At 34.8% G+C, this 27,265-nt stretch overlaps 3 protein-coding genes and 1 non-coding gene across 5 annotated transcripts; 2 read left to right on the forward strand and 2 right to left on the reverse strand.

The window, feature by feature from the left end:
* Nucleotides 1-1,627: 1,627 nt before the first annotated feature.
* TRNAE-CUC lies at nt 1,628-1,700 on the reverse strand. The gene has a single exon. It is a non-coding gene; the product is annotated as a tRNA-Glu (tRNA).
* An 83-nt stretch (nt 1,701-1,783) lies between these two features.
* LOC110703807 (peptidyl-tRNA hydrolase 2, mitochondrial-like) lies at nt 1,784-6,098 on the forward strand. 2 transcript variants are annotated; one of them, XM_021881588.1, is made up of 8 exons: nt 1,784-1,861; nt 1,948-2,142; nt 2,927-2,987; nt 3,081-3,117; nt 3,653-3,730; nt 3,806-3,878; nt 5,257-5,296; nt 5,693-6,098. In XM_021881588.1, the coding sequence occupies exons 1-8, from the start codon at nt 1,835-1,837 to the stop codon at nt 5,740-5,742; spliced, it is 561 nt and encodes a 186-aa protein (XP_021737280.1). In that variant the 5' UTR covers nt 1,784-1,834; the 3' UTR covers nt 5,743-6,098. The 2 variants fall into 2 exon arrangements, with proteins under 2 accessions (XP_021737280.1, XP_021737282.1); XM_021881590.1 differs by having other exon boundaries at nt 1,801-1,861; nt 1,951-2,142.
* A 698-nt stretch (nt 6,099-6,796) lies between these two features.
* Nucleotides 6,797-11,573, forward strand: LOC110703806 (3-dehydrosphinganine reductase TSC10A-like). The gene is made up of 4 exons (XM_021881587.1): nt 6,797-7,428; nt 8,770-8,917; nt 9,911-10,201; nt 11,131-11,573. The coding sequence occupies exons 1-4, from the start codon at nt 6,892-6,894 to the stop codon at nt 11,136-11,138; spliced, it is 984 nt and encodes a 327-aa protein (XP_021737279.1). The 5' UTR covers nt 6,797-6,891; the 3' UTR covers nt 11,139-11,573.
* Nucleotides 11,574-12,349: 776 nt separating this feature from the next.
* Nucleotides 12,350-17,630, reverse strand: LOC110703801 (probable phosphoribosylformylglycinamidine synthase, chloroplastic/mitochondrial; the record flags this gene model as incomplete). The annotated part of the gene is given in 5 exon segments (XM_021881583.1): nt 12,350-13,243; nt 13,245-13,764; nt 13,767-14,130; nt 15,056-15,407; nt 15,409-17,630. Coding segments are annotated over 5 exon segments (3,921 nt in total), but the record flags the coding sequence as incomplete, so codon positions are not given.
* Between the last annotated feature and the right edge of the window lie 9,635 nt (nt 17,631-27,265).

Below are 27,265 nucleotides of genomic sequence, written 5' to 3' on the forward strand. Positions count from 1 at the left end.
ATTCCCGTGAAATGGAAGATGGATAAAATGACAATATTGCCATTAATGAAAAGGTGTGTGAAGAAATGTTAATAAGGGTATTCCGGTAAATGAGTTATTTATTGCCTACACATCTATACTAATATTTTATTAAAACAGGAACTTTTACAAGTCATACAAAGTGCCATGTGGCATCTCCCTAATATCCATTTGTAGTTACATATTTTTATATATTTTTAAATTAATTTAAATGAAACCTTTTCATTTATGTCTTTTCATCATATAATTAATTAGTTTTCTATATATTTCCTTGGATAAATGTACTCTTTCAATGTTTATTTATTTATTTATTTATTTAGGAAAACTCTTTCAATGTTTATTATGAATTTTAATAGCCTCCAATAATAGTTACTAAAAACTTCAGTTTCCAACTCTCATCCCAAATGATAGTCATTATAACTTAGAAATTCTCTTCTTTCTCCCCAGTTTTGCATGTCAAAAATTTATTTTCCTTCCTATTTTTCTAATTTGAATTATACAGCCTTACACCGCAATTGAGTTGATTTCCTTTCTTCCTACAAAGTATTTTTTAATTTGAATTATACAACCTTACACCGGAATTGAGTCGATTTTATAAGACAGTTTGGCCAAATTTTGTATCGATCAGTTTCACACTTTCATAAAATTTGTCACAAAAAGGTTTGTTTTCTCTATGTTTAACTTCCTCTTTTTTTTCAATTTGCAATTTTACAATTTATCCCAATTATATATAAATATTGTGATAAATTAAATTATTTGTATGGAGTATAAACCCTTTGTGTGTTTTTTAATATTATTTTTACTAAAATTTTAAATAAATAGGCAAAACCAAATTTTATTTGTTGGCAGAGTTACTTTTTTGCTTAATGCAATTTGTATTACTTAATGTTACATATGATATGATGTATTTTTTTTTTCCTGTTAAGAATATATTGCACTACATTTATGTACGTAGTATTACATATATATTTAATAAAAAAGTGCGTTTTGTATTTACAAATGTTTTTTTATTATCTTTGTAAAAAGATTTTTGATTAAAAAAAAAGTCTAAATACATATATTTAGATAAAAAGATGATTCCGTGCATCGCACGGGCTAAATACTAGTTCCCATTTTATTACCAAACAAGGTAATTGGCATATTTTCACCAATTACCAACCACCAATTCCCACTCTTTATTCTCCCAACTCCCATTCCCACATACCAAATGCCCTGTAAGTATATTACATGATTTTTCCATTGATCCCATTTCCACATACCAAACGCCCCGTAAGAATATGACATGATTTTTCCATTGATAACATTATCATGTATGAGTGATAAATTTTTTAAATATCATCACTTATGCCATAACTTCTACCATCATCCTCACATTCAAATACAGTAACTTCCCGACCCTAAAAATACAATAAATACTAATATAAAATAATACGGAGTAATAAAAATTGAAAATGTATATGATTAACAATCCTGTGCTTTAGCACGAGTATTTTCTAGTTTAAATCAAATATAGAGACTCTGAAATTTGAATAGAGCCTCCAAAAGGCAAATCCCGTTACATTTTATTCCCAAAAATTGTCAAAATTTTAAAAAAAAAACAAAACAATAATTCCGTTGCCGGGACTTGAACCCGGGTCTCTCGGGTGAGAGCCGAGTATCCTGACCAACTAGACTACAACGGATTCATTAGTAATACGTTCGTAACTAATTAATATATACCTTTAAATATAATAGCTCGCTAAATTTCAGTTTTTTATCACTTAATCTTCCTCACTCACACCCTGAAATTGAAACCTGCAAAAACCAAATTGTGAATATGAACTTTTCAATTCCACTTGGAAAAGTAAGAAATTTTTAATTTTTCCCTTAATTGTTTTTATTCGGTAATTAAAATTTAATTTTACTAACAAATTGTGTAATTAATGGCAGCAGCAAAATGATAGAGAGGAGAAAGAAGGGATAGGAGTGAGTTTCAGGCCAGAAAACTTCATCCCAGGTGTTGTTATTGGTTTCATTTTTGGGTTTCTTCTTGATTTAGCTAAACCCTCCAAAAACCCACCTAAATCTTTACACCAAACCAAGAATTCCTTAACTTCAGCCAACCCAGATGAAGAATTTAAGATGGTACTTTCCAGAATACTTTAATTTCTTGCTAAAATGAAATTGTGAATTGTGATTGCTATGTTCTATCCTAGTGTCAAGTTGTGGAGGTATTTCAGTATTCGAATTAGGTTCGGGTTGGGTTATCGTGTCATGTCAATTTTTGTCGGCTCTTATAATGTGTAATATGATGAATTATGAAATGTTTGTTTGTGTTATCAATTTATCATATAGAATGCCTTTTTGGGTCCTTTATTTTTTTTTGCTAATCATGAAGTTTTTCTATTTAGCCCTTTTTGTGGTTAAATTTGTGATTGAAGAGAATTTGGGCTAGTTTAGCAGAAAGGATAGTGCTTGATGTGTATAATGTACTTGAATAGGGGTTTAAAGGTTGTGTGTTAAATTCATGAATTATTTAACAGATTTTCCTAAATAGTTGAACATGGGAGGTGAATTCAGGAAGAGTGTCATGGACTTTACTTTCCACTGTTAAATATATGATATTTTGTATAGAATATAGAGTGAAATTTTTTGGTTGAATTTTAATTTCAGTTTCAGTATCCTATTGTAGACATTTTTTGATATGTGATTCTTCATGGTATTGTTATAGGACATTTTCTGCTTTGGTGGATTCGATAAAAATTCCTTGTAGGAGGATAATCACTAGGCTTAATTATACACCTTCCATAATATCCTGGCATTTGACATTTAAATATGTTTTAGAGACCAAACAGCTAGCATGGGTTCTATATCATGTTCGTTTTGTAATATGTGTATGTTAATTTTATGTTGAGGATGTTGATTACAGGTTTTGGTGGTTAGACAAGATCTGAAAATGGGACATGGGAAGATTGCAGCTCAATGTGCTCGTAAGATTAAATTTTTTTAATTGTAACTGGAGATCAACCCACTTTCTTCCTTTTTTGCCTTTGTCGTCTCCTGATAAGTTTCTGTTATTTCAGATGCTGCCACAGGCATGTATGCTGAGCTGATGCAAAGGTACTGTCCGCTATCTCAAATTATCAGCTGACTAACATCCTTCTTCAGCAGAAAGTTTGATTGTGTTGTTTAACTTTCTAATGTACTTTCATTCCCTTTTCGCCATAATGCCCTATCCTGTTATCATCTCCTATATAAAATCAATTGCACATGTTATCCGAATGTTACTTTTTCTTTTAAACCTAATTCACTGCAAGCCAAAGAGAATTAACAGTATCTTGACCTGCAATTGTTTTTTTACATCTTATACGAGTAACTTGACATATGTTAGTTTCTATTAAATTTATGAGCTGCATTTGTTTAGCTTCTCAGAGCAAAATGTATGATTATTTACATTATACGTAGTATGAAATTATGAATATATTTTGGTGTATTTTGTACTTCGGACTGCTTGTTGCAAGGAGTATTTAAAGGTGAACTCTCCTAGTTCCCTATTGATCTGGAAGATGTAAGCAATGCTTTGATGCTATAGTGTGGTTCTTTAAGCTTTGATGCTATTATTCTCAAAAGTGGGCACTAACTATATCTATTGTAGTCAGCGTTCCCTATTGAGGCAGTGGGAGCAATGTGGGCAGGCTAAAATAGTAGTGACATGCAAAAATCAAAAAGAAATGTAAGTATGTGCTGTTATTCTTTGTCAGGCTTTCATTGTCTCAGCAGCATTTACAAATTTTGTATCTTGATTTAGGAATAAGTTGCAGCAAGATGCTGAGAACATTGGACTTCCAACTTTTGTTGTTGCAGATGCCGGGCGCACACAGGTATGCCTCTTTTATAAGAATTATAGGCTACTATAAATATTCTTAATGTAATAGTTCTTTCGTTAATTATGGTTTTGTAATCCATTCAGTTATTCTGTTGCTTGAAGAAACAGTTCCCAGTATTTGGTCCTCCTTGTCCTCTTCGTATCACTTCTTTCCTATTGTAATTTTTATTGACGCAAGGAGCTTGATTATATACTTCAACCTTTCTTACGTTTTCCTCGTCGTTCCCTTTTTTTTTTTCCAACCCCACTTATAGGATTAAGGCTTTGATTGATTGAATTTATTCTTATGCCACTTTGTGGCTTCAGCTGTCAATTTTCTGGACTGATTTTCTGATGACATACAATATTTAGTTATTTACAGTGCAGGCTTCTTTAGTAGTAGAAGCATGTAAGTAAATGCATCAGTAGGGTTTACACTGAGTTGAAAACAGGAAATACATTAAATTTGTCCAAGTTGCAGTGGCTTTCAACATGTATTTTAAGGAGAAAATTAGGTATTCATGAAGAGATAGAAATTAGGAAATAAGAATCCAATATATAGGGTACTCATAAAGTTTATCACCATTTTAGTATTGCTGCAAACATCAAAAAAATTTAATTTCTACAGGTTTTGACTTTTTGCTTAAATGTAATGAAACTCAAATGGTGATGAACTTTTCGTATAGAGATGATTTTTAGGATTCCTCTCCCAAGCCTTTTCATTATTAATGCCTTTTTCAGTCTAAATCTTCATCTTTTTGTATCCTTCTCCATTTCTGTTGCAATCCCAGGTAGATGCCCACTCTACAATTGATATATGTAGTCTAAGTTACTGAAATCTGAGGGACCATTATATAAGCCTATCTCCTCATTATCTTGGAACTGGATAAGTTGTCTGTCATGTTGCTCAGTTTGGCTGAGAAATGTAACATTTCATACCTGAAGCTTGCTAAAATTGAGAAAGGTAGCACTCTTTTTTTTTTTTGTCCTTGTCAAAACTGAAGCATCATTAACAAAAACTGTCTTAATAGTAGTAAATATACATCCAATTCAGCGATTTCCTGTTCATAGTAACCTATTCTTAATGCTTCCCTGTTCTGAACTAATGTCACTAGTTCACTACATTAAAGGAGCCGGGGGGGGGGGGATCCGTAGAGAAGATAAGAGAGAAGGGAAAGGTAATACAGAGTGTAATTTTCTGTGATAGATTACTCAGCACATATATTCCGAAGGTATCTTCATTTTGTGAGGAATATCGGAGTCTCCTGTTCTTTCATCTTCTCTGGATCTTTTCTTTGAGCAGATAATGCCATTTTGACTTCCTGTAAACAATATCTAAGACTTAGAATGATAGATTCATGTATCACTAATATTTTGATTACTTTTTGCTGAAGGTTGCGGCTGGTTCAAAGACAGTACTTGCAATTGGACCTGGTATGTTTGATTTCCTCTACTTCTGACGGCTTTATTTTAAAAGCTATTTCATTCCCACAATAAGTGTGGCTGCTGTCTATGCATATCTGCACTTAGTACTTAGAGAATAAAGGAATTCTTCATAAACTACTTAACATTAACCATGGTTTCTTGGCAATAGACCAATAGTCCCTGAGTACTTGATTTACATTAAACTCAAATTAAATACACAGAAGCTAGCCCAATTGTTCTGATGATAAGCTTTTCTAGTTTGCCCCTTTATGGGACATCCAAGAATATTATCTCTGTAAAATGCACTGCAGTTGGAATTGCAAAATTTGTTCAGGATGGAAGGAGATTTCAGTTAAAAATTTTGGACTTCTGACTTACGGGACCTTTGTTTGTATCAATTTGCAGGACGAAAGGATTCTGTGGATTCTGTCACTGGGAAACAAAGACTTCTTTGACTGTTTAGCATGCCACTAGTTTCTGCTTAGTTGAGAATCAAGAGGCTGCCTTTCCTTCAGATAAACAAAAAATTTATCAGGGGTTTATCTCTAGTATGAGCTACTCTTGGCACAAGCTTGTGCATGTCATGATTCCGATAAGTATGCTTCCATTAGATTTAATTGTAGATCAGATAGAAGCCAAGATTAAGCATAGGAGGAGAGTCTTATGGTGAAGATTCCGTGGCAACTTATTTTTTTTACCTTTCTAATTCTAATTGTAGTCGATTAAGGCGTTACAGACCTTTTTACAATGTAATTAATGTCATGCTTAAAACAATGATCATAAGCAGTATTCATTTGAATTGAAAGCTTAATTCTGTTTATTTGGAAGTGCAGAATATTTCATTTTACTTAATCTTTATGTCCAAGGTTCTAACAAAAACATGATGCAATAGCAAACAAAGTATGATATCCATCGCACAATAAAAAATAGATAACTAGTCTTAGTGTTTGCTTGACACATGCTGTAATCTTAGAATATTTTTGTGATTGAAAAGAAAAAAATCCAGGTTTATCAGAAGGGGTAAAATCGGCACATTTCAAGTCAAAACCAATTTTACTCCTTGAGTTTTTTTTTTTAAAATTTTTTTTTTTTAATTTTTTCAAATAAATTTTACCCCCTTTGAGATGAATCAGCGGCTTTACCCATTTTTGCACCAACATAGAAAATTTGCCAATTATAACAGGTAAAAGTAGTCATTTTGCGGGTTACAACCATTTTTATTTTTTTCCAAATTACAATCAAAGGAGTCACACAATATTTTAAACTGCAACCAAAATTCGATTTCCGACTACTTTCATCAGAATATAACATCATTATTCATCTACTCCGTTATATAACGGAGTTAAATTTCGGTGAAAGTAGTCGAAAATCGAATTTTAGTTATAGTTTAATATGTTGGATTATTGGGTGACTTTTTTATCGTAATTGCAAAAATCAACTAACATGGTTGTAAACTTGTAACCCGTAAAATATATTTTTTCAGTTGTAATTGGCAATTTTTTCATTATCCCGATTTTAAATGGGGCTTCCAATGAAAAACTTAAGCCACCATTTTTCAAAACAAGCAGTCAAGCGCACTATCAGCAAAAGAAAGCTTTCCAACAATGGCGGATCAAACAACAATCCTCCTCTCTCTCCTCTTCCTCCTCCCATTCTCTCTCCTCCTCATCCTCTACCTCGTCGTTCGCCCTCGCTCAATCACAATCCCAATCAAAAACCGCCACGTCTTCATCACCGGCGGATCAAGCGGCATCGGCTTATCCCTAGCTCACCACTTCGCATCCCACGGTGCACGTGTCTCCATCTTAGCGCGGGACCACCGTAAGCTCGAAGCCGCGAAGGAGGCGATCCAGCTCTCCACCGGCGTTGACGTCAGCATATTCAGTGCTGACGTCAGGGATTTCGATGCCGTCAAGAAGGCGGTTGAAGATGCGGGGCCCATTGATGTTTTGATTTGTAATCAGGGGATTTTTTATCCTCAGGAGTTGGAATTTCAGAGTTTGGATGAAATTAAGTTTATGTTTGATGTCAATGTTATGGGGACTTTTCATTTGATTAAAGCTGCTTTGCCATTGATGAAGAAAGATCGTAAGTCTCGTGGTCCGGCTTCGATTGCTATCATGTCGTCTCAAGCTGGTCAGGTTAGATTATCTTTTCGGGCCGACTATATATATAAGCATTAAATATATTTCTTTAAATGGTACGAGAGTACGAATCACGTGTCGATTGGTGTTGATTTTTAGTTGATGTTGTTCGTGGTTGATTGCAAGATAATTGAAGTTGATAGTGTGGTGTATTGTACTCTGTAATTTGAGGTGCAGGGATGATAATTTAAATTAGATTTACAATTTATTGTCATAAAGTGATATTGACAGTGGAAAAGTTCAGCTTTGGGAAAATGGTACCGAAAAGGATAATGATATAAACGGAATTTGGTATGGGTAGACTATACTAACTAAGCTAGATGGTATCCACGTAATTGCTGCATACAAAATGCTGTATATAAGTACATAAGAAATTAACAATTGACATTGATTGTTAATTTTCATTGTTAAACTCGCACAATATTGATTTGATTTCCTTTTACTGAATTTAGATGAACCTTATTGTTGGTCAATTCTTTGTGAATTGAAGCTATGCAAAGCAATCTGTTAGTGGTGTTGTTACTGTTGACCTTTTCCAGGTGCATAGTGTAATAAATTAACCAGTTTTGTAAGACTTCGAAGTAATTTTGTAAGCCTTATTCTGCCTGTAACACCAGAAATTGACTGATGAAGTTATCCCATTTTTTTAGATAAGGGAAAACAAGCTAGTATATAGATTTAGAAAACAATGTTAGATTATTAGGGTAGAGTGGGTTGTATTACCTACAACATGAACCTTCCTAACTTCAGCTCTATCCACTTTTAGCACAACACACCATTGGAAGATCTTGCCAATGCGTTTGACCTCCTCCACTGGTGCAAGCAGACATCTTTGTTCGCAATCCCCTAAAACATCATTCCTAAACAGCTTACAATTTTGAACCTATGTATTTGCCATAGATTGAGCCAAACTTCAGCATAATGAGCAGATTGAGCAAGGCAATGGTGCCCCCTTTCTTGTTTCGACTCTCGTCTGATTGACAGAAAACCCAAACAATTCCTGGCCAATATTAGCTTGGCACAATCCATCCACCAGTATTATTATGGAAGCGGATCACATTGGCAAATATTAGCTTTAAAAAAACTAGGTGGGTGGGTAAAGATTATCTTCCAGAGGATGCAATAAAACCAGGTTCTGAGTAGTAGCAGCATAAACACTCTGGTGTAAAGTATAGCCTTTGATAGATATACTTCTTTATTAAGGCTTAAAACTCGTACTTGTCATGTTGCTTTTGCTTTGTTTCTAGGTCAATTATATTCTTGCATTATGGTTGTGACATATTGAAGTTAAAATGGCTCATGCTTTGTTTTATAGTTTGTTATTATTCTTTCATCTAGGTGGGTATTTATGGTTACACGGCTTACTCGGCTAGTAAATTTGCACTCCGGGGCCTGGCAGAAGCACTGCAGCATGAAGTGATTGCAGATGATATACATGTGTCACTGATCTTTCCTCCAGACACTGACACTCCTGGTTTGGAAGAAGGTATGATTAGATAGAGTTTTATTTTCTGCTTTAATTTTTCGGATATTTTGCTGAAATTGATTTAGGTGCAGTTCTCTCTTGTTTCAGAAATTAAGGTTTACAGAACTAGTTTGTTATTAATAACTAAAATGTTCTATCCAATAATCCTCTATAATTTTGTGAAGAATATTTTGTTGTCATGATCCATAATCATCGTGCTTCTTTGCATCATGGACTCACCTCAAGTAGTGCTGAATATTCTTTGTTATTTTATTTTTGTGAAACGGTAGCCACATTTGACTTTGTTGTCACGTGTGTGTGCACACGCGTCTCAACTTCCTAAGATTATTCTTCAATTTACAAGTATATTTTAAAATACAGTTTCCTTCCATCTTGTTATCTGTTTCATTTCCAATCCTTACAAAATATAGTGCAGTGCTTGCAAAAATAGTTAGATTATGCTTCTACATCCTTGGACCTAGTTTATTGCATGTATGCATCATGTTCAGCCTCACTTTATATGCTTCTACATCCTTGGACCAAGATAATGGTGTGCAATTTGGTGACCGTTTTTTCGGTTAACTTAAGTAATGCCTGAACATGATGTTAAGAGATATTTCTTCTGTGTCCAACTCCAAGATGGCATCATATCTTGGGCATTTCTTCTATAGTTTTAGACTTTTAGTTATTCACTGAGGCCAGCAAGTGTTTTGACTATTGTTGAAAATTTTGGTTTCCTTTACACTTTGGATCCCTAGCATCCCTAGAAACTACTTTGGAGTTAGGTTTCATATGCTGTGCAAACACTTGGTGGTGAATTTGCATCACTTGTGAAATCCAAAGTATAAGACTGTCATTTGCTTATATAATCCCCCAGTCTAAAATGTAGCATTCAAGAATTGATTTGGTAATAAGGCCTTTCATGTCTAAAACACACTATGGTTCCATTATTGGACATATCGACAACTGTATGTCTAACAACTCACCTTCCTTGCACCTTGAATTCTGTTGCAGAAAACAGAAGGAAGCCTGAGCTGACAAGCATAATAGCAGGTTCTTCAGGAATGATGAAAGCTGATGAAGTTGCAAAGAAAACCATAGATGGCATTAAAAAAGGCAGTTTTATTATCCCTTGCAACATTGAGGGTGAATTATTGTCTATAGCTACTGCTGGTCTATCTCCACAGAGATCATATTTGATGGCATTTCTAGAAGTTATTGCTGCTAGTCCTGTACGCCTTCTTGGTCTGTTTTTTCAATGGAATTGGTATGGAAGCATAGAAAAATGGCACTCCAAAAAAAATAGTAAGTATGCTGTGTTTTGTCTTATTCTTAACATATGCCCTTGAATTGGTGGAGCACAAATCATTAAAAAAAAAAATGTAATTGACTGTATGAAATTATATAATAACCAACATATATATATATATTTTCTGATTTACCTAAATTTTTGGTACTTGAATACTGCATCATATCTACGTGGTATTTGATTTGTATGCTTGTGTGTCAAGTTCCACTCTCACAACTTTAGTCCAAATCCAATTTTCTGTCTGGAGCCTTGAGATTTTTATATAGCTATATTACATGGCTCTGAAGAAAACATGTTGTGTTTTCTGGAATTTATATCTTGTAAGGTCCAACCATTGCCAAACTGAAGGCTTGGCTTAGTTCTGGTCAAAATCAAGATACCTAGCTAGGTCTAGGTCTAGGTCTAGGTCTAGGTCAAGTTATTTTGGGTCGGGGACTCCTAGCGGCATACTCTGTGAGATTTGGAAGTACAATTTTGGTAAGAAAATCACATATTTGTACCAAAATTTATTGGTACCAAAATATGTGGTTTTTGTACCAAATTTTTTGGTGCCAAAATCACATATTTTGTTACCTGTGTCCACACTGTGAGGCGCTGTGACTTACTCCTTTTGGGTCAGCTCAATTTTGCTAAAATAGCTAGACTAGGGGCCCTCTGTGCCTACCAATCAGAAAAGGAGGGTGGTAGATTTAGGTTCCTTTGTGTTTGTCTACTGCAGTTTTATGTATGATTGGTGTTCTAAGGGGGACTCTTAATCTTTGCAATTGTATGAAACTGAAAAGTTGGGTAGAATGGAGAACGCATGGGGCAGTAAGTTATTGTCACATTGTTTAGCCACTCGTACTCATCCATCCTATCTGATGCACTGCTCTAGCCACTAATTGTAAATTCTTGTTTTTTAATTATATATGTTCTCTTGCTTCAGGGACATGAAGTTCGAAATTGATCCATTAGAGCTGATGGAGTCGAGCTCAAGACAAAAAGTTCGAAGCTGAACTAGATTAATATTTTATTCCTTGATGAAGAATTGGTAATGTATTAGAGTTTAGCCATTACCCCAACATCTTGGCATTGTCAGGTTGTATGAATTGTTGCTGCTACATTTCTGGTGTCTTGATTATGCAAGTACTCGATTAATAGATCCAGTGATCAGCTCTTGGGCTTTCATGCTTTCAAGAGATGCAGTGTATGTGAGCTCTGTCCAGAGAGCTTCAGAATATTCATGTTAGGCCGGACTTGTGTGTATGAATTGTATTCTTGTTTCATGTTTACAGTTCTCTCTCAAAGAATTCAAGCTTGTCGTTGATGTAGTTTATAATGTAGTTTTGGAATAAAAACTTTATCCAAACATAGAGATTAAATCGATAATGTTATGGCCTACAACTAGGGATGAGCATAACAGGGTACCCTGTTAAATTTCTTGGAATCGGAATCGAAACCTGTTGCAACAGGTTCCTAAAAATGAGAACCGGAACCTGTTGAACAGGTTCTTGAAAATTGGGAACCAAAACTTCTGGTTCCGATTCGGGGTACACTGTCTTTCACTATATTTCGTACTTTTTTGCAAATTTTTAAAAAAATAAAATTATAGGGTCATAAATTTACAGTTTGCAAATATAACAAACCAAAAATAGTTGTTTACCAAATTTAATACATATAGTTATAACAATTATTTATAGTAAAAATTGGGCTTAAATTGATATATGATTTGGGTTTAAGTAACATTTTTATTAGGTTACAAGGTACCCTACAGGTTTCGGTTCCAAAAAATCGAGAACCTGAACCGGAACCTGTTGCAACTGGTTCTCTATTTTACTACTCGGAACCGGAACATCTGGTACAGGTTCCGGTTTTGATTCAGGGTACCCTGAATTTTTGCTCACCCCTACCTACAACTGCAATTGCATAGCATGTACTTTGCCAGCATCTCTTCTTTTATTTGTCGTAGAATGAAAGTTTTGCCCGTTTCTTCTCTGACAAATGGTTTCAGTCTTCTGCTTTGTATCACAAAGCAAATCGACTAAAGTATGTACTAGGCAGTTTTTTTGCTTGTCACTACCTTATATCCATTCTATATGCACATAACACCAGAAATGGACCAACTTCGAAAATCAAAGAATGTGTATCTGAATGAACTATATCAATGTCAAACTATTTCAAATATTATGAAGACATGTTAGTACTCAAAGATTACAATCTCAACTTTGTAGCTAATTATTACATTCAGAAGTCAAAACATAAACCAGTGTCTAAAGGTGAAAATGTCTCACTGAAATTCCTTTGGGAGATCTAAATTAAGGAATTTAATTCCTCTCTAGGTAAATATTATCTTTGCAAAATTATTCCAAATTTTTAAGGTAACTCAAATCCAACGGTAGTTTAATCATCCGAACAAGTTGAAAAAAATAATTCCCGCTTAAACTGCATGCTTCAATTCCAACCAACAAAAAGCTCCGTGACTCTCATTGGAGAAAGCAGCAGACTGACACCATTCTTGTCCTGCTATTAACCTCCTGGATGCGAGCTAAATGTAGTTGAGAAGCTTGAAACCTATCACAACAGTCAAGATTGCCTATCAAGAACACCACTCCCTTGCATTTTGGAATAAACGCAGCTATGGGCTCGGCCCTTTCTCATCGACATCCCAATGCTTTGGGTACCAGGGATATTGCCACATTAAGAAGCAACGCTCAGGATGAGGCATCATAGCAAGATGCCTTCCATCAGGGGAGCAAATAGCCGCAATCCCAAGAGGTGAACCGTTGAGGTTAAATGGGTAGGTTTCTGTTGGGTTCCCGTGGTCATCACAATACCTCAAAGGGGCTAAATCAGAATCTAGAACACTGTTGAGAACATCGTCATATGGGAAATAAGCCCTTCCCTCACCATGAGCTGCCCATACACCCAGAGTACTACCTGTCATCCCTTTGAACATTATAGCAGGAGAGTCTCCAATTGTCACACTAGTGAAACGACATTCAAATCGCCGTGATTCATTGTGAATGAACCTAGGTTGTGCAGTGTCACCGCCATTCCCGTGCACACCCCAGTAAAGCCATGAGCTGGCACCCATTACAAACCCCAAGACTGAAAGTATCAGGTCGATGGTAGAATTCTTGAAATTGATCTAGAAGAGGTTGGTTAAATCTTATTGAAGCCGACCAACCCTTGGCTGAATCAAGAACATCAGCATAACTAAAACCTCCGACAAATGCAATCCCACGGAAATCTTTTAAAGAGATGGCTCCAATGAGGAGGTCTGACATAGCAACATCCCATGGCTCAAAACCAGCAGCATAGAATGCTGCAGACATTTCTCTATCACCATTGCTACCTTCCTCCCGGAGGATTGCCACCTTTGGTTTTGAGGTTGCTAGCATGTATTTATCATCTGTACAAGCAGGAGTAAAGGACAATGACCAAGACGGTTCTTGCCTGTGCCTTAAACCTTCTTTCTCCAAATCTACACAGGAGGCCAACCTCTGGAATTTCTCTAGGTTAAAACTGGTTTCCTCCCATACGTCCCTCAGGTAAGCCATATCTTCTTTCAAATGATTGACCCATCAACCTTCAAATCAATAGTTTTCTCCTCAGTGACTTGTCCAATGATCTCCAAAGAGATGCCCGCACTCTTCAGTTTCCCCATTACCAATTTCAATTTATTCTTGTCAACTTCAAGAACTAAACCTAGCTCCTCAGCGAAAATAATCTCAAATAGGCTATGACCTTCAGATTTTAGTTCTAAGGAAAGCCCACAATTGCCTGCAAAAGCCATCTCCAAGATGCTGACAAGTATCCCGCCATCACTAATATCATGACCAGCAGAAATGAGATCATCTGCAATAAGCTCTTGAACATTAAATGCTCGCTTGAAGTAGGAGACATCATCAAGATCAGGAGACACACTACCAATTTGATCAAAAGCCTACAAGAAAACAGAGGCCAAAGCAAGAGAATCAGGAATAAAAACAAATAGATCAAGCTATTTTTCGTGGCCATATCTAGAGATGCAATCAATTATTCATAAGATGTGCGACACAAGTCACTCAACCATGTTAACACAACAAAAGAATATGCAAAAATAGAGTGACACTCTTCAACTAATTAATTGCATAATACATAGTATCTCTCTCACATCATGATAACATATCTAAGTTAATTTTTAAAAAAAGGGATCCTCCACATAAAAAAATAAAAATTAAAAATTAAAAAAAAAACACACAATATATGGTTCTAATCATATTTTTCCCAATAAACCTAACCCCCTAAGTCAGCAAAAAAATTGTCTTACATTTCTTTGCATCATAGAATCACACAATACCAAAAAATCAGTTCATAAATCAATTTAAAAGGTAAAGGTGGAGAGAACAGTGATAGGAGCTCTTAGCACATATTATTTATATAAATGTTATCCTTTCATAGGTAGCTGATAATGCACATTACAGCAAATGAGTTGTCTTTTTTTTTTTTTTTCCTAAAGCAGCAGCAATAGACTACTATTTCTTGTATAAGAAAAGATATAACAACTGGGTAGCATTATAAGAGAGTTGATGTTCTAAAACTATTCCAATAACAAAATATTGTAACTGATTTGCTAGTCTGATACAGGCTAGCAGCCTCATGCATGAAAAATGAACACCAAATATGTCATCTTTTTTTTTTTTTTTTTTTTGAAACCAAATATGTCCTCATCTTAAGTAAGAAGAAAGCTACTGAAAAAAAAAATGTAATTAAAGTTATGCACTGGAGTTTCACAGTGTTAAATAAGTGTATATATACTCAATCAAACATCGAGATATCAAACATCGAGATAGCAAACATGAGCCCTTAAAAGAAAGAAAGAAAGAAACCTGGGCAAGAGCGGAACCCCCTAGGCGGCGCTTTCCCTTGGCTAAATCAAAATGAATTAAAATTCCATCTTTGAGCTTTAAATCTGGGGTGACTGTTTTTGTTATATCAGGAGTAGTAACATAAGCACTAATTACTAGATTTCCTGGAGCTTTGACAACCTCACCGCCTGCATTTGCAGCCATGGAAAGACTATCCTTTCCCCCATCTATAGCAATGCCAAGTTCAATCATAGCCTCAGAAAGGGCAGTGGCTGCATCGTACATGTCCGCACCTTCCCCCTCAAGCTTGGCTGCATACATCCAATTGCCACTGGCTTTAACATCAGAAAGAGATGTAATTTTTGCCCAGATGATTTGTGAGTGCTTCACCAACAGCTAATCTGGCCATCGCTTTAGGATCCAACAAACCTTTAATAGGCTGCTCACCAATAGCACATGCACCCCCAGTGAAGTTGGTGTAACTCTGAGCAATAACTGCGACATCAGCTAGAGTAATTTGCAAGGGCCCCACAGTCTGCTGCTGTGCCACCAGGCCAGTGACACACCTATCTACCTTAGTGGTTAGGAAGCGCTTTGAACACACAGATGGGAGTCTCAACACCCTCTTCAAGGAATCCATTACAGTTGTTCCTGGAGCTATATCAAGTGGTTCTTGAGGGTGAGCCACACGCTGGAACTCGAAGGTTTTCTGGGGCATATCACCAAGCACTTTTTCAAGCTCGAGATCAACAGCAGGTAAGGGAGGAGGGACGCCATCAAGACGGCATTTCTCAATAGCAGCACTATCAAACAAAACAACACGCCCTTCACCATTAATTGTTCCAATCACAGCCATTGACAACCTTTCTCTATCACAAATTGATTGTAACATGTTCCGACTCTCAGCTTTCACCAATATGGCATCTTGCTCTTGATACTCTGTGCCCCATATTTCCAATATTGACATTGTGTGATCACCAACCACTATAGCTCTGATATCAATCTGAGCACCCTTTGGATGTATTATCTCCTTGACAACATTGCAGTTACCACCAGCACCTTGGTCATGGATGCTTATAATAGGGTTTTTGTCACCCATTTCAATACAAGCACGTACAACACGATACAATTTCTGTGACATCTCATCATCTCCCCGTTGTACAGCATTAAAGTCAAGTTCAGCATCATTCTGGCCACTCACCATACTAGAAGCAGCATCTCCTCCCATTCCAATGCGATAAGCAGGTACCCCAATCTTTACAACTAACATGCCAATTTCAGGCTCTCCCTTTGTTATATGGGTGTGATCAATTTGCCCTATTCCAGCACTAAACATAATCGGCTTCAACCATTCCCGTCTCTCACCATTTGGAAGCCTCATTCCAAAGGTCCTAGTATACCCCTGAATCAAGGGCTCCCCAAATTTATTCCCATAATCTGAAGCACCGTTACTGGCATCAATAAGAATCCGCAAAGGAGAAGCCAAGTTTGATGGATAGGTAAAAGATACATCTTCCCAGGGAGCATAAGACTCTTCCATATTCAAGTTTCCAACACAATAACCAGCTGTAGCAGCAACAACAAATGAACCTCTTCCTGTTGCATGTGTATCTCTAATCCAGCCACCAGCACCTGTTTCGGCTCCAGGGTAAGATGCAACAGCACATGGGAAATTGTGGGTCTCAGCAGTAAAAAGAATGTCAAGATCACGTATGTGAGCATCTAACGGGCTGGTTAAACCTGGAAGAAGAGGGCACAATTGATTTACCGGAAACCCTCTTATTACACTAGAATAATCCTTGAACCCAATCATTGAATTGTTAGGGTTTGCCTTTAGCGTACTCTTCACTATCTGCATAAGAGTTCTTTCAACTGGTTTCCCATCAATCACTAATTTACCACTAAAAAACCAATGCCTACTGTGTTCGCTGTTAGACTGCGCGATATCAAATAATTCAACATTAGTTGGGTCCCGCTTAATGTCTTCCTTAAAAAGCCAAGTATAATATTGAAGATCTTGCTCGTCAAAAGCCAAACCCATTTTTGCATTAATTTCTTCGAGGGCCTTCCTACCCTGCTCCATTACTGGCACATACAGAACTTCCTCTGGAACCAAACTTGTCTTGAAGCTTGTAAGTCTTTGAGTATACAAACATTCAGTCATTCGATCATGAACCATGGCAGCAAAGTCATGTATCTGCTGCTCCTGCAATGGATTCTTAGAAGAAAAAAACATGTACCTTCTGGAACGTTCCAGACGATTTACCTCAGTTAGACCGCATGATCGACAAATTGATACAGCATTAGTAGACCATGCTGTTGTAAAGGATAATCTAGGTCCTACCTCAACAACTGCGGCTGCACAACCTTCCCTCACCTCCTTATCAAGAAAGCTCTCGGTACCTAAATTTACAGGTTCATAAGTCTCACCCAGAAGCCACCTAAGTGCCAAAAGTTTTTCACCAGAAAGCTCAGTGTCCAGCCCAATGTTGAAACATTGTTCAGTTCTCAAACCAACTATCTCATTTGATATCTTCGTCTGAACTGTCCTTAGTAGCTCATCAGCTGCACTATCTTGAATCAGTGGAACACGGAAGAAAAATGGAAACCTTGTCCACCGATTGCAGTTTTTCTTCACCTAATGCAACACTCACATCTCCTGAAACAATAGCATTCAGCATCCCCAATCCTGAACATCTCCATCCAACACCATTGCTGTGCAAACTTGGCAATCGAGTAAAGCATCAACCTAGCCCCTGACCCAAATGTCTCCGAATACTAATTGAATGTCAAGACAGAATTAATTTACGCTGTGCATAACCCTGTAAAATGAACCCAGACAAAAATCTGAAGCTGTCAGATATAAAGAATATTGAGAAAAAGTACACAAGACCCTAAAAGGGACCACCCTAGTTCTAACATATGTTCCTCCGAGTCTGTAATTTACACTTTGAACAGGTATCTGTAATTTACACTACTAGCCGAGCATAAGTAACATAGGCACTGATAAATAAAAGTCCATACCTTAAAGATTCAGAGTTAAGTAATTTGGAACCCATAAAATCAGACTGAGCTGCCATTTCTGTGATGTATAAGAAGTGAAGAATCAATCAGTTTCTTTGGCACAAACTAAACATAACCCAAAATTTTGAGCACTCAAAAACTAGACAAAATCATAGTGGCATATAGGCGGATGCTACATGGGTTTGGAGTTGTTAAAATAAAAAGACCAAATAAAATTGATCATAACATCTAATCATAAACTCAAATTCAAAATTACAACCAATATCAAGGTAATCAACCCCGTCGGATTGCATAAAAATAATAAATTCACAAATGCATGCTGCGAGTTTTTTCTAATTTTGAAAGCATTCTAGTATAATATCTCTAACTTTAAAAGAAATCTCTCAATAAATGTCTATACTAGTGGAGTAGTGGTACCATTTAAAAGTTGATTAACCATACTAACAATTACAAATGCATCATAACTAATTATAAACTTCATTAACAATTCTATCAATCAACAAATAAATTAACGCAACTAAAAATGTAGTCTCAATCAACGCAACTACATTTCATTTAATCGATGAATAAAAACCCTATCAAAATTATGATTAATCAGAAATATAATAATCTATATCAATCACATAAAATACAACATGAAATTTAAATTCTTAACAAAAAAAAAAAAAAAAAAAAAACAAACCTGGCGCATTGAAGTTATAACAAAAACCATCAATAAACAAACAGATAAATAATAATCATAAATAAATAAAAACTAAAAATTTGAACAAAATAATAAATTATTAAGCAAATTAGTGATATAGGTTTACTAGGGAGAATGAATTAAGAGATAAAAGCAAAAGGTGGTGGCGGGTGCGGCGGTCGACGGTCGATGGTGGTGAAGCGGTGATGAGGTCGCCGGTGTGCCGCCGCGGTGAAGCAGAGTGAGCAGCAGCAGGTAGCGTGAAAATGGAGCAGACACACAAGTGTAGGAATATAGGAGTGACTGAGTGTTTGGGTTTGAGTTTAGTCAAAACTGCTGTAGTTTCAAGTTAAGTCAAACTTTTTTGAAAAATAAAATAAAATCGATTTATCTTATGCCCCCTTTGTATTTTATTACTTGCTCCAATTTTCTATACACGGTGTTTTGGAAATAGTTGAAACTTGAAAGTTATAAAATACTCCCTCCATTTTAAAATACTTGCTCTATTTTTCCATGCGCAGAGTTTTAGGAGAAATTGGAAAAAGTAATAAAATATGGAGGTAGTACGATAGGTGAAATAATAAAAAAAAATTGTAAAAAGCAAAAGTAGTTAAGAGAATTGGAGAAGATAGAATATGAAATTAATAAAATATGATTTATGTTGGGTCCACTAGTTGAGAGAAATGAATTAAATATTGTAAAAGCTTTCTAATAAGGAAATGAGGCAAGTATTCAAGAACGAACGAAAATGAAAAGTGGAACAAGTATTTAAAAATGGAGGGTGTATGATGGAAGTGGCGTTGGTGAAAGAATAAAAATTTTAAAAAGCAAAAGTAAATATAAGTGGAGAGGAGAGAAAATATGAACAATATTAAAATATGATATGAGAGATCAATAGTGGGGAGAAAATAGTAAAATATTGTTAAAAGTTTACAATAAAGAAAATGAAGCAAGTAATAAAATACGGCCGCAAAAGGAAAGTGGAGCAAGTAATAAAATACGGAGGGAGTAAAATTCAAATTTGATAATAGTGAAAAATAAATATGAAATAAATTACTTGTTAGATAGAGGACATACGCTAAGATTGGACTTCAAAAAGAGGTTTGGAAGGCCTTACCGCCTTAGTAGTTTAGTGAAAGTGTCCAAATAGATATCGTGTAGGAACATGTAGGACTCGAATTTAACTCAATGCAACATTTTCTCAAACTAGTCGTGCTCGCGGCGCGCGATAGTTCAATATGTAAAATACCGGGTGTGGATATTATCGAGTGTACTTGTAGGTTTTTTAAAAAATAAAATAAATAAATGAAAGTTAAATGTGAAATTTGTAGCGTTAAATCGAATATTGAATTTTTGGAAAAATAAGGATTTTAATTTATGTAAAGTTGGAATGAATTATTTTGTTTGGTTGTGAAGGTAATTCTATTATAGTGATTTTTTTTTTATATAAATTTTTAAAAGAAATGATATGTATGCTAAGTATTTTTTGGATGAAATATATGCATGTGTATGTGTTTTGTTTTCCACAAATAAGGTAATCGATTGCTTAAGTTAAAGAATTAGGTATTGGTACATTTTTATTTTTTGGTATTTTTTTTATTTTTTTGGTTTTACGTGTTAAATTGTGTTGTTATAATTAGTCTATATTTTAAAAAAGTTACGTGATAAAAAGGATATTTTGCATTGTTAATCTAATTACATGAAAACAAAATGTGGAAAACTGTAAACCATTTATTAGATATGAACCATTTAATAACGAAAAAAACAAAAAGTTGTAATATTTTTTTAAAAAAAAAATTAAAAATTCTCAGGTGAGATTGCGGCGGGAATGTTTTTTGGTGCGGAGATTTTGTACTAATAAGAAGTATATATATTATACTTTCTATTTTTAGAATATTCTTATGTAGTACGTTGTAGTGTTATTACAATGAGAATATGAAGTTTTCTCTTGCAAAACGTGCATTGTGGTTTCCAATGACACCATTTCACTGTAGCGTTTCGCAGATGAAGAGACATAGAAGTGAGGGAATGAGTTTTGTTTGGTATTTATTTCTTCTGATCAAGTGGTTTTCTTTCTCAAATACTCTCACTGTAGCGTTTTGCAGATGAAGAGACATAGAAGTGAGGGAATGAGTTTTGTTTCGTATTTATTTCTTCTGATCAAGTGGTTTTCTTGTCTCTTACACCGTTTTATTCAAAATAAGGTTTTATGTTCTCCTGAATTTTAATCTTTTGTTATAAATGGCCGGATTTAATGGTGCTTCTTCATCTAAGTTTCCTGCTGTTCACATCGAACATCAAAACACGTATCTTTAGTCGTTGGCTAAGAGAAAATCTAATCTTGAAGATCAATTAACCGTAAATATGCATGTGTATACAGAGGCTGATCAGAAAATGTCATGAATTACACCAGGAATTGGCTGAATTGGAGGCCGAATTATCTCAGTGTAAGGAAGTTGAACAAAAAAAAACAGGGCATAAGAGGGTAAGGGCTTATAGTGATTGTGTTGTTGTCATTGGAATTGATAGTGACAGTGATGATGGGGTGGAAATTGGTTCTAAGTTTAGGGTGTTTTTGTCGGAGGTTGTCGTAGACGAGACGTCTGCGGTGAAGGCTAAGATTGAGGGTGGAAGGGTTGCTAATGTCGAGGGTGGTGTAGTTGCTATGGAGATCAGCTCGGATAAAGAAGAAGTTCAATTTATTACGGAGGTACGTGGTCAAGTTGTTGAGTAGGTGCAAGGGGGAATTGCTGATCAGGAACCTGTGGTGGTTCATCAGGAACCACTGGTGGTTCAGTAGGAGGTGCAGCCTGAAGAAGAAGAGAAAGAGGAGGAGGATAAAGTCAAAGATGAGGAGGACGAGGAGGAAGATGAAGAAGAACAGGATGAGGAGGAGGAGGAGGAGAATAAAGTACAAGAGGATGAGGAGGAGGATGAAGTACAAGAGGATGAGGTGGAGGAGGAGGATGAAGAAGAAGAGGATGAGGAGGAGGAGAAAGAGGATGATAAAGAAGAAGAGGTGGAACCACGGGAATGGGATGTCAGCTCCGAAGAAGATGATGGTTACCCATATCATCATCGTTCTCTTGAAGTATCTAATGAAGATTCTGATGCTTACGGATTTGATTGATTCAGATTAGGGATAGTTGGGATATTAGGTTTAGGTAGTTCGGATAGTATTTGTGTATGTTTTTGTTTGGGGGTTTCTGATGAGTTAGAAGTTCTGCTTAAGGAAATTTATATTAGTTTTTTGGTGTTAGTATGTTGTAAATAAATTAGTAGTTTAATGTATCTAGTTATATAAAGCAATAGTATGTAATGATAAAGTTAATGAAATCATATTTTCTATAATATTTTGGTTTATGTTTTTAGATTCTTGTTTTATTTTAAGTTTTTTTTTTTTTTTTTTTGGTGTCTTGCAATATTATATCTTTTGATAACTTATTATGATCAGTTGTTGGTGTTATCAGATTCTTATTCATGATAAGCTCTCATTGTTATTGGATGCTTAATTATGTTGTTTGAATTGGCCATCTGTTTCTTTCTAACTTGTTTATTGACTTATTAAGTTTGCTGGTTACTATTTATGTGCTGCAAATCGAATTGGTTAGTGAAAATTTTGATAACTTCATGAATTTAAGTGTAATTTTAATTTAATACTTTTAAAGTTGTTAGTGGTTAAACTTATGTTCCGGTATGTGTGAAAGGTTTTATTGTATCACTTAATAATAATGGGGGGGAGTATGAAGAAAGAAATCTGATAGAATTGATTATTAGCGTAGGAATATTGGAAGTAGTGTTGTTGGGTGGAATTGTGGCAAGGTTAGTGGTGATACCAGTTGTGGTGGCTGTGTTGTTGGTAACGCCAATGGTGATGGTGTTTTTGGCTCTTTCGATCTGAAAAGGAAGGCGGATAGAAATATTGGAAGTAGTGTTGATGGGTGGAGTTCCGGCTAGGTAAATGGATATATCAATTTTGGTGTCTATGGCACTGGTAAAGCCAATTAAGTTGGTGTTTGCTTGGGAACATTCGGCAATTAAGGTGAACCAGATCATCTTGAGAGGAAACGTGTTCTAAATACATCCTTGTCAAAGTTGTCAATATCTTCACCTAAGTCCCTTCTATCAATCTTGCCTTATTGTGCTACTACTTATCAGATGAAGGTAGTTGTAAATCTCTGTTTTTTGAGGGAGTGGGACTACAGAGAGATAGAGAGATCTAAAGAGAAAGAGGTGTGAGAAAGATAAAAGAGAGGGATCAGGATAGAGAAAGAGAGAGATATAGAGATGAGTTAGGACGTAGTACCAATTAAGGGCTAACCAGATCCTCTTAAGAGGAATCGTGTTCCTAATACATCCTTATCAAAGTTGTCAATATCTTCACCTAAGCCCCTTCTATCAATTGCCTTATTTGAGTTGCAGGTAGGTGGAAGTCAGAGAAGGAAAGTGGAGCTACTGGTGTGGATGTTGGTGCTTTTGGAATAAAGAGAACAATGCAAATTTTTTTGGGGATAACGAAAGAGTAATGCTGGAAGTGCTAGTGAGTGGATAATGGATAAGGTCTTTGCGGAAGATGGTCTAAGTAACAGGGATGGTAAAAAAGGAGGGGGACAGTCTGAATCTTTATGGAGATTGCCAAGTGATTCAATTCTGAAGAAGCTTGCACTAACTGGTAATCAATGGAGTTCTGATAAGTCAAAGCAGTGATTGTGGAATTGGTAAATTCAATGGAGATGGTGTCTTTAGCTCTTGGGTGCCTCTAAAGGAAAGTAGGGGGTACAGGATGGTGCAAATAAGAGAAGGAAAGTGGAGCTAGCGAGTGTGGATGATGAGTCTTTTAGAATTTAGAGAACAATGCAAAATCTTCTTGGGGGCAACTAAAAGAGTAATGCTGAAAGTGTTGTTGACAATGTATTGGATAAGGTTTTTGCAAAAGATGATCTGAGTAACTGCGATGCTAAAAAAGGAGAGTGACAGTCTCAATTTAATGGGAATAGCTGTAACACCCCCAAATCTCCCTCTACGTAGATTGTAGAAAAATACGTATAAATACCGTAGAGATAGATTTGGGCGTATTACCGCCGCGTATAACGCAAGGCTTATACAAAATACTTTTGCAGCGGAAAACTTTATTCTTTATTAAATAACCATAATAAAAATTCATTCATAATTCGTGACACAAAAATGACTCAAACTTTTCCTAGTTAGGTGAAATTTCCCGTGGACTCCCGTATGCATCAATCAATTTCCACCTGAAAAATTCACCTGTTTACCATAAATGATAAACAGGGAAAAGCCAAAACAAAAGCACGTATTAGCAAGTATGCTAAGTAAGTCATGTGTAAGATAAGTAAAACGTAATTTAAATCATTTACGTTTAATTAATAAAAGAAATACCAATGCCGTATTCAAATAGAACTTTTTCAATCCAATTCTTTTAATTCAAGTAAAACTCAATCGATTCATACCAAACCAATTCCTCACTAAGTGTGCACACCCCCCCCCCCCCCAAGTGGTTTACTTTATAATCAAAGGCCAAACTTGAGGAAAGACTAGGTCATGCAAAGTCCATAGTCTTCTCTAAACCATTCCCTAAGTGGGATTCAACATATCGATTGATTTGTTTAAAAACTCTTCTTTAAAAATCCATCACACTTACATAACTTGCAAATCATTTCCAATAATTTCCAATCACAATTTAAGGCCCTTTTGATTTAAATCCAAATCATTTAATTCAATCCGACATAATTTCATAATTTAATACGGAACATAATATCATAAATTCATACGAAACATAAAACATGATTTAATACGGAATGTAATAAAATATGATTTTATACGGAACATAATAATTTATAGTCTCATAATAAATCATAGTTTTATACGGAACATGAATTATAGTTTCACAAATAAAATTTCATACGGAATAATTATAATTTCATACGATCATAAAATGTAGTTTCATAATCAACTTTCGAATGTATCAAACCACATAACGTACCTTGATCAATCACGAGCGATTTCACAACTACTTCTCTAAATCACGAGCACCCTACACATAATTATAACCTTAATTAATATAAGGTTATCAAATAAACACAACAATTTAATTAAACTACCCTATATGTGCATGAATTAATTATCATTATATAAAATAATTTTCTATTTATAATTTAAAGAATTTTCTGTTTTTATAAAATTAATTTGTATAAGAAATAATATTTAGAAAATGGTTAATAAAATAAGTTTAAGAGAAAATGAGGGATTGAAGGAAGGTGGAGGAACTAATGCAAGGGTGGTTGTGGCCGGCTGGAGTGGCGGCTGCTGGTGGCTGCTGGTGGCAGCAGGTGGTCGCCGGTGGCCGGAAAAATGGAAGGAGGGAGAGGAGGAAAACCGTGAGAAAGAGGGGGAAAGAAGAAGAGAATTCTTGAGGTTTTTGGTGTGATTTTTGGGGTGTATGAAAGGGGTATTTATAGGTGTTTAGGGGATGGATTTATGGCATTTTAGGGTTTATAAATTATGGAAGTTTTTGATCATGAAATTCCATTTGGTAGTTTTTAAGCTTAGGGTGCAAGGATGACATAGAATCAAATATTTTTAGGTTTAAGAATGGAAGTAAGGAATTTAAAAGATTTTACTTTTAATAAAATAATTTAAAATCTTTGTAGAAAAACCATGAATGGCCGAAAATATTGAGCAAAATATTACTCAATATTTTCGGACCTATCATGTTAGTTTAGGGATTTTATAAAATAATTTATTTGTCAAAAATTAATAAGTTTATAGGTATTTGGAAGAATAAAATCAATTTTTCTTGCTAGATTATTAGGGTGGCCGAATTTGGACTATACTAAGGTATAAAAATCAGATTTTTATTATATAAAGTTTAAAATATTATTTGATAAATTTTGGAAATCATTTTATTTCATAAAAATAATTAATTTAGCAAATAATTAATAAAAATCAGATTTTTAATATATAAAATCCGAAAATGTGTTTCATTAGTTTAGGAATTGATTTTTATTTTATGAAAATACTTTTACTTAGGGTAAAAATCAGATTTTTAATTGTAAAAATGCGAAAATGATATTTATTTAGTTTTAGGAAATTTATTTCATGAAAATAATTAGTTTAGCAAGATATTAAGTAAAATTGGATTTTATTGGGAAAATCCGAAAATATATTTATAAAAATCAGATTTTTAAATTCGAAAATGCCTCTAATTTTATTAATTAATATAGTTTTGTTTTATTGTTTATTTAATCAAAATACTATTTATAAAATTTTTAGTTTATCCATTTAATTAAAATAAATGGTTTAGGCGCCAAAATTCAAATATCATTTTGGCTCCAAAACCGAGATACTCTTAAGTTAGAAAATACGTCAAAAATACGAGACTAAATACTCTATAATTTAGAAAATACCTTTCAAAAATACGGGGTATTACAATAGCTAAGTGATTTGATTCTAAAGAACTCTGTACTAAATGTTAATCATTAAAGTTTTGATAAGTCAAAGCAATCTGGGAATTCATTTGGTTGTGGTTCTGAAGAGATCAATTTTGGAAAGGACAGTGAAAAGCAGAACTCTAGGGGGAAACCAAATTCTTCAACTTGGAAGAAGGAATTGTGACAAGCTTCATGGTTCTAATGATTTACAATCACCTTGGGGACAGCTTGGAGGATTTAGATGGAATAAAGAAGGGTCTGAATGTGATTATGGCTGAGGCTTCTATACTGGTAAGTTATTGAGGTATACAGCTTTCTTCATCTGATGATTAGTGTAAATAAGGCGAGATCGATAGTAGAGGGTTAGGTAAAGATATTGAAAAATTTTACAATGATGAGTTCATGTAATAAGGTTGGTAAGGATGGATAGAGAAAATTTGTGCATAACAATGGAATTCAGAAAGGTTGTAAGAAGATTATGGTTTTTTGAAGAAGGTTGGAAAAGGGATTTAAGTTTGCAAAGTCAAACTGGATTATACATCAGTGGTATGTAGGTTGTGAAGATAATGAGAAAGAGTTGAATTTGGTGGCTTCATTTTCTATTTTTCCTCTAGAACTCTCATTTGTAAGGAATATCACTGATTTTGATTGTAATCAGTGATATGCATGTACATATGCTTACAATTAAAATAAAGGAAATGCATTGTACTTTCAAACATCTATGTGAACAATGTGATTAATATTTTTAACATTTATGTTTATTTGGATTTTTCTTTACTTTTGAAGTATTTTACTTACTTACATAATTTTTTTAAGGAGCCTTATCTTTTTTGCAGTTCCCAGCACCTATAGCATCATTCTTTTGTGTGAATGTGTTTAAAAGTTGTTTGACTTAATGAAACTAAATCATATTTTAGCAGCCTTGATTTTGTTATTATTAGTTTTGTTTTATAAATTGAAAGTTTAAGTAATATAGATTATGGCATTTATTTTTTGTTGTTAGAATTGGAATAATATTTAAGTAGATTGCATTATCTTATAGTATAGATTAAATGCAATAGTAGTAACATTCTTTTT

This window comes from Chenopodium quinoa, unplaced genomic scaffold (assembly GCF_001683475.1).
Source record: "Chenopodium quinoa cultivar QQ74 unplaced genomic scaffold, ASM168347v1, whole genome shotgun sequence".
Taxonomy (NCBI): domain Eukaryota; kingdom Viridiplantae; phylum Streptophyta; class Magnoliopsida; order Caryophyllales; family Amaranthaceae; genus Chenopodium; species Chenopodium quinoa.

What these genes read in the sequence shown, in the direction of transcription:
- LOC110703807 (XM_021881588.1), top strand. Translation starts at nt 1,835, where the DNA reads ATGAACTTTTCAATTCCACTTGGAAAA. An exon ending in TATGCTGAGCTGATGCAAAG is followed by an intron (nt 3,118 to 3,652) that starts GTACTGTCCGCT and finishes TATCTATTGTAG; the next exon opens with TCAGCGTTCCCTATTGAGGC. An exon ending in AGTACTTGCAATTGGACCTG is followed by an intron (nt 5,297 to 5,692) that starts GTATGTTTGATT and finishes ATCAATTTGCAG; the next exon opens with GACGAAAGGATTCTGTGGAT.
- LOC110703806 (XM_021881587.1), top strand. Translation starts at nt 6,892, where the DNA reads ATGGCGGATCAAACAACAATCCTCCTCTCTCTCCTCTTCCTCCTCCCA. An exon ending in TGTCGTCTCAAGCTGGTCAG is followed by an intron (nt 7,429 to 8,769) that starts GTTAGATTATCT and finishes TCTTTCATCTAG; the next exon opens with GTGGGTATTTATGGTTACAC. An exon ending in CACTCCTGGTTTGGAAGAAG is followed by an intron (nt 8,918 to 9,910) that starts GTATGATTAGAT and finishes ATTCTGTTGCAG; the next exon opens with AAAACAGAAGGAAGCCTGAG.